At 41.9% G+C, this 12,564-nt stretch overlaps 2 protein-coding genes across 2 annotated transcripts; one reads left to right on the forward strand and one right to left on the reverse strand.

The window, feature by feature from the left end:
• The first annotated feature begins 2,899 nt into the window (after window positions 1–2,899).
• Window positions 2,900–7,430, forward strand: LOC111949928 (zona pellucida-like domain-containing protein 1). Its single transcript, XM_023967279.2, has 11 exons — window positions 2,900–2,968; window positions 3,255–3,362; window positions 3,781–4,007; window positions 4,462–4,652; window positions 4,863–4,935; window positions 5,205–5,302; window positions 5,522–5,605; window positions 5,739–5,910; window positions 6,164–6,263; window positions 6,451–6,477; window positions 6,599–7,430. The coding sequence occupies exons 2-11, from the start codon at window positions 3,263–3,265 to the stop codon at window positions 6,757–6,759; spliced, it is 1,233 nt and encodes a 410-aa protein (XP_023823047.1). The 5' UTR covers window positions 2,900–2,968; window positions 3,255–3,262; the 3' UTR covers window positions 6,760–7,430.
• Window positions 7,431–7,504: 74 nt separating this feature from the next.
• On the reverse strand, window positions 7,505–9,260 carry zgc:162608 (apolipoprotein A1/A4/E family protein). Its single transcript, XM_023967281.2, has 3 exons — window positions 9,050–9,260; window positions 8,794–8,893; window positions 7,505–8,564 (listed from the first exon to the last, which is right to left on the reverse strand). The coding sequence occupies exons 1-3, from the start codon at window positions 9,096–9,098 to the stop codon at window positions 7,751–7,753; spliced, it is 963 nt and encodes a 320-aa protein (XP_023823049.1). The 5' UTR covers window positions 9,099–9,260; the 3' UTR covers window positions 7,505–7,750.
• Between the last annotated feature and the right edge of the window lie 3,304 nt (window positions 9,261–12,564).

Consider the following 12,564-nt stretch of genomic DNA (forward strand, 5'->3'; position numbering starts at 1 on the left):
AAATGCCCACTAACAGGGATGTAAAATACATTTGTGCATATGGAACATTTCTGGGATCTTYTATTTCAGCTCATGGAACATGGGATGTTGTGTTTGAATTTACATGTTGGGTTTATATATATTTTTCAGTATATTATTAACCCCTTCATTTTACATTTGAGTTAATTGTTCTGAATTCCTTTGTCATATCTGTGTTCCCTCTCTCAAACCACAAATGATATAGCAAAAAACACATGCTAAACAGTTTCCTTTTAACTATCTTATTAATTTCTTTYTTCGCATCATATAACATGTAAGGCAAGCAACATGCATTTTATTACTATGGTATTTCCACATGTACAATACTGTTCTTCTATTCATTTTCAGAATCAATAAAYCTTGATTATCCATTGATTTCAATAATAGTAAACAGCTTAGCTTGAAACTACAAGGGTCCAGAGTTTTGCATAATCTGGAATTGTCCCATTGAATGACCCCAGCAGCCATTAGGATGATTGGAATCTGATAATATGATTAGACCACATAAAAATACATCCCGTGTTGAACACTAAACAATAGTCATTGGAGAAATCTTGGGCAGAGACAAAAAGTGAAGGGACTGTCATCAAGTGATGCATCCGTATAGTGTAACAAATCTCTTCTCTCGCCAAGGGGCTTTTGGCAGAAACATATCTGGCCGTTTTGATTCTATATTTCACGCTGAACAATAGGCATCCACAGTAGCAGTTGTAGCCTATAGCGAAGGCTACTTTCAAAGTAGCTCTTGGAACAAAATAGAATAGAGGGATGACATGCAAGTGAAATTAACAATGCCTATTTTTGGTTCTGTGTTTCCTACCTTGTGGCTTCCGTTATCACATTTCCAGCATTCATAGTGTTTCATTCTCAAGACATGAATCCACTCTTCTACATAGGACATCCCAAAGACCGCTTTGTCTCTCGTATAGACTTAACTTCTCACTTTTCGATGGAAGTTTGATAAGAAATTGCAAAGGAACCCCAGGGATTGTATGGCATTTTGATGAATAGGTTTTGTGTGGTGATTAATGTTTATAAAATGTGAACTGACGCACCCCTTTTCCAAACAAGGTTTTGTAATGAAATGCCTGACACTCTAAGGGCCTGTTTCCTAGACAGCGGTTAAGGCTGGTCCTGGGCTAAAAACTATGCTCGAAGGAGAATTTCGTATAGATTTTCTGGATCATCTCATTGGCTCAGAATTCATATTATTGCATATTCTACACACTATYTCAAATAAAAGTATWGTTCCAGTCAAAAGTTTGGACACACCTACTCAATCAAGGGTTTTTCTTATTTTTTWAAACTATTTTCTACATTGTAGAATATTTATGAAAACATCAAAACTATGAAATAACACATATGGAATAAGTAAGCATTTCACGGTAAGGTCTACACTTATTGTATTCGGCACATGTGACAAATACAGTTTAATTTGATTTGAATCATGTAGTCACCAAAAAAGTGTTAAACAAATCAAAATATATTTTATATTTGAGATTCTTTAAAGTAGCCACCCTTTGCCTTGATGGCAGGTTTGCACACTCTTGGCATTCTCTCAACCAGCTTCATGAGCTGGTCACCCGGAATGCATTTCAATTAACAGGTGTGCCTTGTTAAAAGTGAATTAATGCGTTTGAGCCAATCAGTTGTGTTGTGACAAGGTAGAGGTGGTATACAGAAGATAGCCCTATTTGGTAAAAGACCAAGTCCATATTATGGCAAGAACAGCTCAAATAAGCAAAGAGAAACGACAGTCCATCATTACTTTGAGACATGAAGGTCAGTCAATCCGGACAACTTCAAGAACTTCGCAAAAACCATCAAGAGCTATGATGAAACTGGTTCTCATGAGGACCGCCACAGGAATGGAAGACCCAGAGTTAAGTTCATTAGAGTGACCAGCCTCAGAAATTGCAGCCCAAATAAATTATTCACAGAGTTCAAGTAACAGAAACAACATCAATTGTTCAGAGGAGACTGTGTGAATCAGGCCTTCATGATCGAATTGCTCCAAAGAAACCACTACTAAAGGACACCAATAAGAAGAGATTTGCTTGGGCCAAGAAATACGAGCAATGGGACATTAGACTGGTGCAAATCTGTCCTTTCGTCTGATGAGTCCACAATCACCCAACCTCAACCCAATTGAGATGGTTTGGGATGAGTTGGACAGCATATGTGGGAACTCCTACATATTGAAAATCATTCAAGGTGAAGCTGGTTGAGAGAATGCCAAGAGTGTGCAAAGCTGTCATCAAGGCAAAGGGTGGCTACTTTGAAAAATCTAAAATATATTTGGATTTGTTTAATACTTTTTTGGTTACTACATGATTCCATATGTGTTATTTAATAGTTTTGTTGTCTTCACTATTATTATACAATGTAGAAAATAGTTAAAATAAAGAAAAAGCCTTGAATGAGTAGGTGTGTCCAAACTTTTGACTGGTACTGCATATTAAAAAGTGACATATAGTTATAACTAATTGTTTCCACAATTAGCAAATCACCGAAGAATATTGCATTCAAGTGGGTTCATTTATAATGTAAAAAAAATCCTGACGCTGAATGGATTGAATCTAATATGATATTTAAAACAGATATGAATACAGTGTACAATATGTCCCTGAAAAGCAACAACGCTCAATCGTTCATAAGATATCCCCTTGATATCATAAGATATTTGTTTCCAAGAAATATGAAATATCCTGTGCGAGTTAACCTTTGAGAATTATGTCAAACCCCACTGACACAGTCCTCTTAGTGGTTGTTTGATGGCTTTCACTTTTTTTTTAAACCTTGGTGTGTGTGTGTGTGTGTTTGTTGATGGGATGGATGTGTGTTTCACTCCCATGTGATATTAGATGTCAGGGAGGTCTAACACYTGCAGTATATGAGACACATCCCACCACCACCTGCTCACACAAACACCTCCTCAGGAACCTCACAGGTAGGATGGGATGACTTGAGACTCAGCTCTCCTGCTTTAGTTTTGAAAGGTCAAACCAAACTTATTTAGAATAGGGAATCCTTTTTTTGGGGAAGTTTATCCTTTTAGAAATGTAACAGATTTTCTTTAGTGGTACATTTGACATGTTTATTTACTATATGGGACAGCAAATCTCACAACCATCTCTGTATTATCATCGGCTTTGCACTCTGGTCATGGATGCCGACTGTGGTTCTTTCTGTTCTGTGAATGTCCTCTGAGTGTCTCTCTCATCCTCTCTCCACAGTAGTTAAGATGCTCTCCCTGTGCTGTGTCTCTGCTGTGATGGCTATTTTCCTCCAGCCTGCCTTCTCCATTACCTACAACTGTTCTGCTCTGTACAAGAGGGTCCCAGGTAAGTCCTGAGGGTTGAACCCTGTGGCTATTCAGGGGTGGAATTGTGAAAATGTGTGAAAATCTCAGTGGGAACATTTTGACCTGAACAATAATTGAGACATGGTGATCAGACAGTGGTGAGCTCACTGATTGATTCCCCCCAGTAACTTGCCTGGCTGGGCTGAGGAGACCATGGATTGCGCAGTCAAGTGGAACAGAGTAAATAGGCATTTTAACGTCATAGATTTAGCCGGTGGTAACTGGTGGAATAGACACCGGCTGGAATGCACTTTTAACCAATCAGCATTYACGATTAGACTCACCCATTGAATAAACAGTGGTAAGATCACTGAGTGATTCCCCCAGCAGCTACTGTAGTCTAGTAATTATTCTGTATATGTTTTAACCTCCACTCCCTCTCTTCTGTGGCCCCTCAGACAACAACGACTTGACGGTGGACTGCGGGGCCACAATGATCAACYTGAAGGTGAACTTGTGTACGGCTCAGTGGGCAGGCTTCGACCCCGCCGGTCTGGCTCTGAATGGAGAGCACAACAAGAGCCAGTGCCAGGGCTTGGTTGACACCAGCGTGGATCCGCCTGTCATCCGCTACCAGCTGCCTGTCAATCACAGCCAGGCGAACCCCTGTCGACAGTCAATGCAGGTGAGAGGGTTACTTGACATTCACTGTGACAGAGTGCCTTAGGTAAGGTGTAGATTTTAGGAAATCTGCATATTACAGTTTATGCACAATGAGAGAGTGCCTTAGTTAGGGTGTAAATTATGACATCATTAGGATTTGGGCTTTTTTACTGTATGTAATGTGAACTGTGTCCAAGACTAGCTCTCTGGTGGTTATTTGGGAAATAGCTAATGGAAATAGGAAAATTGTGCTTAGCCAACTGTGAACTGTTTAATTGTGTAAAATGATACTACCTTACCTTATTATAGAATCGAATGTAAAACAAACCTAATACTGATGGGTTGTGTTTGTGTACCAGCTAAATGTCTAATAACAACGTGTCGATCCTATATCAATCCAATCAATCATGACTAGATTAACCCTTTCCCTTTCAATCATCAATTCCTTAATCCATCATTGTGTCGATTGAGCCTAGATCTTGGACGAGGCCCCCGATGCCTTTGGTCCTTTCAACTTTTTCTCCAGCATCCAGTCGGTCATCATCACAGGCTACCTCAACACCCCCAAGTCCTCTGTGGGGATCATTAGTTACTCCACTGACCTCTACTATCACTTCTCCTGTCGCTACCCACTGGAGTATCTTCTGAACAACACACAGATTGTAGCGTGAGTCTCGGTCCTCCAACTGTTTATCCGTGAAAATGTACTTTATTGATCCCCAGAGGGTGAATTGGGTTATATAGCTAGCGAGGCACCTACGTAGATGTAGATAGATAGGGGGGGGGGGGGTTTAGTTACAAATTCTGGTATCTTAAATTAACTGACACTTTTTCCTTCTTCTCTAACGCCAGCTCTCTCCCACTCTTTCTATCGTAGGTCGTCAGTCTCAGTGGCCACCAGTGACAACAATGGCACGTTCATCAACACCTTGAGTATGAGTGTTTTTAATGTGAGTGCAGGATTCAATTCCTTATGTATAAAAAAAGCATCCTTGAATGGTCAGGGCTGTCTGAGAAGTATGTAATATCTCAAGTACACCGTACCTGCCTACAGAATGTTATTGTAATGAAACTGTATCTTAGCGAAATATTATGAAGAGTGTTAATTCACTCTTACTCTTATTTTACTCTACTGTTAGTCTTTTGATTAGGATATTTACAGAATCTCCCCCGTGATCTTCCTCACAACTCCTTCTCTTCTCTACTGTTTGTTGTGTAGGGCACTGATTATGGTTACCCATTGGTGGTTCCACCGACAGGACTTGAATTGCGTTCCAAGGTTTATGTGGAGGTCAAGGCCACCAACCTCACTGGGAAGTAAGTCAACCTTTTGTCTCTTAACGTATCTACTGGGTCAAATGTCAAGGAGTCCACACTCATTTCATGTACAGTGTTTTGTATTGTAGTTTGCCATATCCATTATATTCATATTTATTTTGTATATTCTATATTTTCATTATTGTGAAATACAATTTTTCTAACAAATTGACATGACGACTCTCTCTCTCTCTCTCCCTCTCTCCCTCCCTAAAACAGTTTTAATCTTTTACTTGACCACTGCTTTGCAACCCCATCAGCATACAACATGTCAAACAATGAGCAGCACGACTTCTTCACAGGGTTTGATTGAAAAACCATCCTCTCATCAATTTCAAATATAGAGATATGTGAATGATAAATTACAGGCCAAAATATTGATCATAATAAGTATGTGCAAAATGACAAAGCGTATTCTTATAATCCCTTTTCACAGATGCGCTGTTGATTCACGCTCATCAGTCACACAGAATGGGATTTCCAAGAATTCCCGATTCTCCTTYGAGGCATTTCGCTTTGTGACACACAATAACCTGGAAAAGTCCAGTATCTTCCTGCACTGCATCCTTCGACTGTGTGAGCCCAGCAAGTGTCAGAAACTGGTTGATGTAAGCGGAGTTCACATACCTACACCATTCTCACATATCTTGTTCTCTACAATTAGCACCATCGATAAAACAGTGTTGACCTTGACCCATCACAGTAACCTTGTCAACAGATCAGATCTCTTGGTATAGTGGCTAACTTGTTGGGTTGACAGTCACTGGACCCGGGTTCCAAGTTCCGGTCGGCGCTATCCCATGAATTCGCTGCATTACCATAAATGGTTCATATAAGCATAAGAACGTGTCTTTGTTACAGGCTTGCAATAGCAGGGAAAAGAGATCACTGGAGCCTTTCGGATCCGAGTCAGCCGAATCAGCCACTGTTTCTGTGGGACCACTCTATACTAGCAGAGATGGTGAGAACTGCAGTCATCCATGAATGATTTTATTCAACATTATGTCTGAGATTCTGATATTCAGTAATAATGATCACAAGTAGCAAGTAATTCACTGGAGTTTATAGAGATGATTGCTATTAGTACCACTGCTACTCAAATTCCATTTCAATTAATAATATGTTTTCCCTCCCTGTTTATCCTACAGAGGAAAGACCTGCTGCGTTGGCATATAGTGAGTTCAATGTTTTTGCTAAATTAAAGTGTCAAATAGTGAATATGTCTAGGTGGGAGGATAAACGTGTCATTTAAAGCACGCCCCAAACYATGCTCTACTTTTCCTCTGTGTGATCCAGGCAGCGGAGGGGTACAGTCAGGAGGTGACAAGGTTAACCTCCCAGGGCTGGTGGTAGGGATCCTCTTTGGCACTGCAGCCATAGCCCTGGTTGTCCTAGGCAGCTGGTTTGTCCTCAAGAAGTTCTACTGGGCTGGCGGTCTGCCCCACTCCTTTGACTGAAAGGTGTCTTGGCCAATKACCATCTACCAACCAACCTGTCCACCTCCGAGCTGCCCAATCTGCTTCGCCTAATAGGGTGTGTTTTAGATTTCTCATGATGTCATTAATTTTGTAGCCAAAAACTACTAGAAGACCTTGAGTGTGTCCTAAGAAAATAAGTGGACACTAGTGTCTAATTCTCATTTTGTTTATAGATAAAGTTAATCAATATCAGTTACCGGTTGGTTACGAAGGAAAATGTGTAAACGCCAGAACCATCGCAATACTTCACCTTTTGTACTAATATATAAGAATTTCTGAAAGTATGTTAAACGCTTGAGCAATAGTGTAGTAGATGAGGCAACATAAATACTTTGAACTCTGAATTTGAATCATTATTCTGGAATGTGGGAACTGATATATTACCTATGGCATTTATCTGACTACTATTAATAGCGTTGCCTACGACTCCATAGATATATGCACGGAGTCTTCCGCAATGCTATAATATGATATGGGTTTTGGTGATTTTGTCTTGATATATACTGTACTCAATACAGTTGACTTGTAACCTAAGTGGGCTGGGTTTAGCAACCCAGTTTTCGTGTCAATCACGCTCCAATTTCAGACCTGCTACTACTGCTCTGTACATTATTGGGAGAAATACTAAATAAAGTTTAACATGAATTCAATGTTGTGTAATGGTGTCTTTTTTGTATGAGAATACAATACATGTACTGCATATGAACTAGCCGTTTACACTGTAAACTTCACACAAGCTTTATTTACAGTTGACAATATAAAATGCCTTACAACAATCATCCACATGAAATAAACAACAGCAAAAACATAAATATACATATATACTTACTGTACTGTATATACAATGGTAGAGGAGTCGATATATATAAGCACAAGGAGCAGAAACAACGATATAGTTGAAATGCACCCTATAATGGGACACCATGTTCTTTCTCTCTCATTTTGCTATGAGGAAAGTTCTGTTCTGCTTTTACTGGACAGTGTGCAGAATGTCCTGGAGGAGAGCGCTTAGTTTCGCAGAGAAGTCCTCCTCCAATAAGCCCAGAGGTGGAGAGGGCGGCTCGCTGGGGCTCTGAGCCTGTGACTCCTGCCCCAGAAGGTGCTTCTCTATTCGGGCATGGAACAACTGGTCCTGTAAGGCGGTGCTCTGGCAGAACTGATCCATACTGGTGGACACCTCTGCCCTGGGGGGGTGTGGAGCCAGCAGGAGACGGACCAGCTTTGCTTTCAGCACCCCCACCCTGCCCTGGACCTCCAGACTCAACGCCTGCACCTCCTGTCCCAGCCGTACGTTCACCTCCTGCCAGAAGTCCCCCTGGAAGGTACCATTGAGCTCCCTGATCACGCTGGATGTCTTGGTTTTGAAGTCCTGGATGATGGAGGTCATTTTGGCACTGCTGTCGTCCAAGGTCTGGCTGATCCACTGCACGGCCTCTAGGTATAGGGTGGGTCCGGCCGCCGCCTGGCTTTCCGCAGCCTCCAATCCCTGAAAGTAGAGCCTGAGGTGGCTACACAGCTCCTGGCTGTTGCTGTTCACGGCGCTCTGGAGCTGCTTGGTCAGGGGGGCCAGGCGACTTCTCACGCTGGCCAGGGTGGACTCGCTGGACTGGGGGTGGGCAGGGTACGGGGCGAGCCTCTCCCTCAGCTTAGTGAGCTCCTGGCGAAGGCGGGCGCGCAGCCTCTCGGACTCCAGGGTAAGCTTGTGCCTGATCTCGCTCACCATGGGGTTGTGGCTGTCCTGGGTGTACAGGTTGCTGTTCTCCAAATGGCTCTTCCACATCCCACTGTTAACATACAGGATCAGTTAAAACATTGTTATAAAGGCTGTTATGAGGCTGTTAAAATACTGTTATAATACCATTACAAAGCTGTTAAAAGACTGTTATAAGCCTGTTATGGAACTGTTATAAGGCTTTACCGGACTGTTAGAAGGCTGTTAAAAGGGTCATCTGTATACATGCATTTCTGATTCATGATTCAATTATTTATGTTATATATTGTATGAGGACATACTTGACATCCTTGTTGAGGTCTGTCTTCTCATGAGCCTGATTGATCATTATGTCCTGTAGGGCCTGTGATGCTTCTCTGCTGGTACGGTGGAGTGGGTATGCTACAGTAGAAGATAGAAGTTAACACCATTGATACATTAACTCATTTTAAATCCTATTATTCACTTTGATACATCATTGCATCTGCTCTGTATTATAAGCACTGTTCGATAGCAGATGCAATGACGTTTTTAACGGAAAGGAAAGAAAGTACAAACCTGTGATTGTCAAAAACGACAAGGCGAAGGTCACTACTTTGAGATGCATGTTTTTTGTCGTTTTTTTACACTGAGGAGAAATGTGGAAATGAATTCGGATTTTTAACAGGAATCTTCAGACTAAATAGACCAAAAAAACTGAAGTAGCGCAAGATCAATCAGTGAGAGAGTGGCCTGTCCTTACCTATGTACTAGGTTTGGCAGAATGACTCTTCATCAAGACCGTGCTTATAAAGGGATGGGTCCTTCTTATCATTGGTTGTCCTTAACTCTGCCTGTGTCAACAGACAACACGTGGAGGGTCATGTTGATAACGATTAGCACCCAACACAACGCACAAAAACACTCACTGTCACAGGCTGCACAGGCGCCAACATTCCTTGCGACATCGGTTTAAAGAATTTCAAATGATGTCATCCTGTAATAAGGGTAAGATTGTAAAAGCGTTGTGGTCATGAAAGGAGTCATGTGGGGCGACGGGGTCAATATCAGGAAGAGTTTGTTGTTTGAGTCAATAGAGGACATAAATATTATCTCAATTCAACTACCACGGAGACAAATGATCAACAGAAAAACAACACTTTGAATTATATTTAAATGCCCTATTAAATTCATCCCCTTAGGTACACTACATGGCCAAAAGTACACTATATATCCACACAAAAGTATGTGGACACCCCTTCAAATTAGTGGATTAGGCTATTTCAGCCACACCGTTGCTGACAGGTGTATAAAATCGAGCACACCGCCATGCAATCTCCATAGACAAACATTGGCAGGAGAATGGCCTTACTGAAGAGCTCAGTGACAAGTCAGTTGGTCAAATTTCTGCCCTGCTAGAGCTGTCCTGGTCAACTCTAAGTGCTGTTATTGTGAAGTGGAAATGTCTAGGAGAACACATCCTGTCCCAATGCATAGTGCCAGCTGTAAAGTTTGTGTAGGAGGAATAATGGTCTGGGGCTGTTTTTCATGGTTCGGGCTAGGCCCCTTAGTTTCAGTGAAGGGAAATCTTAACGTTACAGCATACAAATGACATTCTAGACGATGCTTCTGCTTCTTTGTGGCAAAACTTTGAGGAAGGCCCTTTCCTGTTTCAGCATGACAATGCCCCTGTGCACAAAGCGAGGTCCATACAGAATTGGTTTGTCGAGATCGGTGTGGAAGAACTTGACTGGCCTGCACAGAGCCCTGACCCCAACAAACACATTTGGGATGAATTGGAACGCTAACTGCGAGCCAGGCCTAAACGCCCAACATCAGTGCCCGAATCAACTCTATATTAATAGCTATGATTTTGGAATGAGATGTTTGACGAGCAGGTGTTCACATACTTTTAGTGTATGTCAACTTTCAGGTTTCTGAGATCCCAGGCCACCACACAGACAAGGCTATATAGTTTACATTTTTTWATTTTATTTCAAAAGTATCAGGGGGCTTCACACTATTCACACACAGTCCCAAGATACTCTCTACACTGCTGGAGGTCCTCAAGATGGCCTTCGCCATCACCGTCAGTCATCCAGCATTTGTCTGTCGGTCGTTGGTTGCCAGTCATTCCTCTTTGTCCGTTGTCAWCAAGTGTCTGTGGCACCAAGCCCATGGTACGTTCCATGCTGGCGACAGAGGAAGACATGCATGAGCCCTTCTGAACAGAAGTTTTTGACCACACTCGCCTGTTTAGGGGTCGACCATCCCTTATCTGCAGGATAGAGCGTTGTCGGCTCAGGTCGCTCTGGCTGCATGTGACGTGGTGACTAATGCTGGTAGTGGTCGTAGCAACGGTTTCGCCAGATCTTTATTTGTAAATTGAGAGGTGCTGGAACAAAAAGTGAGCAGAGAGGGGGGTGATCTGGGGGCCTATGAGGTATGCATGAAAAAAATGTCACCTTTATAGTACAGCATTGCATGCATTATCATCGTTTTGTGTGCTGACATAGAGCATTTCATGCAATTCTACATCATCTTAGATTATTTGAGACTTTAGCAGAATCGTTTTTAATACCTCACAAATTATCGAAATGACAGGCTACTTTCACTGACAAACCGAGATCAATAAAAACGTCCTCGTCTTGAATCCGTTAATAGCCTAGGTGTGTGGAGATCCCGTACAACATGAGGAAATTATAGTCTTAAAACAGCTTTCCAGTTTCACCCAATGACGCGCTCTGCCAAAAGCCTCGGTTTTACTTTGTGGAAACAATGCTGTTCGCTCAATAGGCCTATTTGGAAGTTGCTAACATATTTAGTAGCCTACAGACAGATTAGTCTTCTCTGTTCACTGAGATATATACCACACGTTCCCAACTGCATGCCATGTGATGTGATTGGGCTACACACAATCCACAGCTAAGCTATTTAAAAAAAAAAAATACAGGCCTACTTCTGGTGTATTATTCTGAATTATTGTCATTTATCAGGGGTGCCACATGATGAAGTGCAACGCCGGAGAGCAATGACCACACCTGGTTCATAGGCTACAATGTTGCACAAACCATAAACTTGGACTGACCCAACATGAATCCATTCTTAGAATATTAGGCACGTTTCACATTACGTTTTTTTTTAGGGGGCAGGAGAATTAGAGGCATCAAGTTGAATGAATTTGATTAGAATTGCAAGCAGTAGAAATATTTTGTTCATGCCACAAGATGTACTGGATCCTGGCAAATGGGTTACGGAACAAAACTGTCCAAATTTAGAGGTGCCGGATCAAATTAAGCACTGGATTTGGCATTGGTGTGTTCTCCCTCCAGAAGCAGCCCCCAAATAGTCTTCGGTGGGGTTTATCGGCAATTGGCATCCAACATTATTGTGCATTACCACCACCTACTGTACGAGTGTGGGCCAGAGAAACTAAAGCCTACCTGCCAGCCCAGTTTATCTTAAATTATATATATTTCAGACAGTATCTAATCATGTTCTACTTAGTAAGCTCTTTAAACTAGTTTCCTGTATCCCCTTCTCCCTCACACTGGATCKCAGMCTCTTTCCCTCTCATACTGCCCACACTGTATTAGTACATGCTCCAGTATCTATAWTTCCTGGCAATAATCACACTTTCCTGTTGGATGCTTTCCTATCACATTTAAAGTCTTATTTAACCCTTAATCTTGTAAAAATAGCTTCCTCTCTTCTTTCTCTTCCTGCCATCCTCCCCGACTTTCCTCTGTACTTGGAATAGATACCTGCCCTTAGTCTGTTCCATTGCTCCCATAAGCTTGACACCTGTAACATATTCGGGACATACGCCCGTACAGGATACTTTTATAGCCTAACATCACTTTGCAAAAACTCAACTTCAAAACTCAAAAGAAGAGACAATGACTCTTCGGTTTCCCAACTCTTGCCACCCTGTTTGTGTCGCCTCGAACGACGASCATCACATACAGCGGAAATCTTTCCCCTCAGCTGGTCAACTTTTACATTTACTGCTACCCCAGTTACCACTCCTTTCATTGAGAGCGAAACAACTCACTTTTCTTGCCCCCATTTGTTTTACTCCGAGTGCATTCTCC

Source organism: Salvelinus sp. IW2-2015, linkage group LG22 (genome assembly GCF_002910315.2).
Source record: "Salvelinus sp. IW2-2015 linkage group LG22, ASM291031v2, whole genome shotgun sequence".
In the NCBI taxonomy this organism is placed as follows: domain Eukaryota; kingdom Metazoa; phylum Chordata; class Actinopteri; order Salmoniformes; family Salmonidae; genus Salvelinus; species Salvelinus sp. IW2-2015.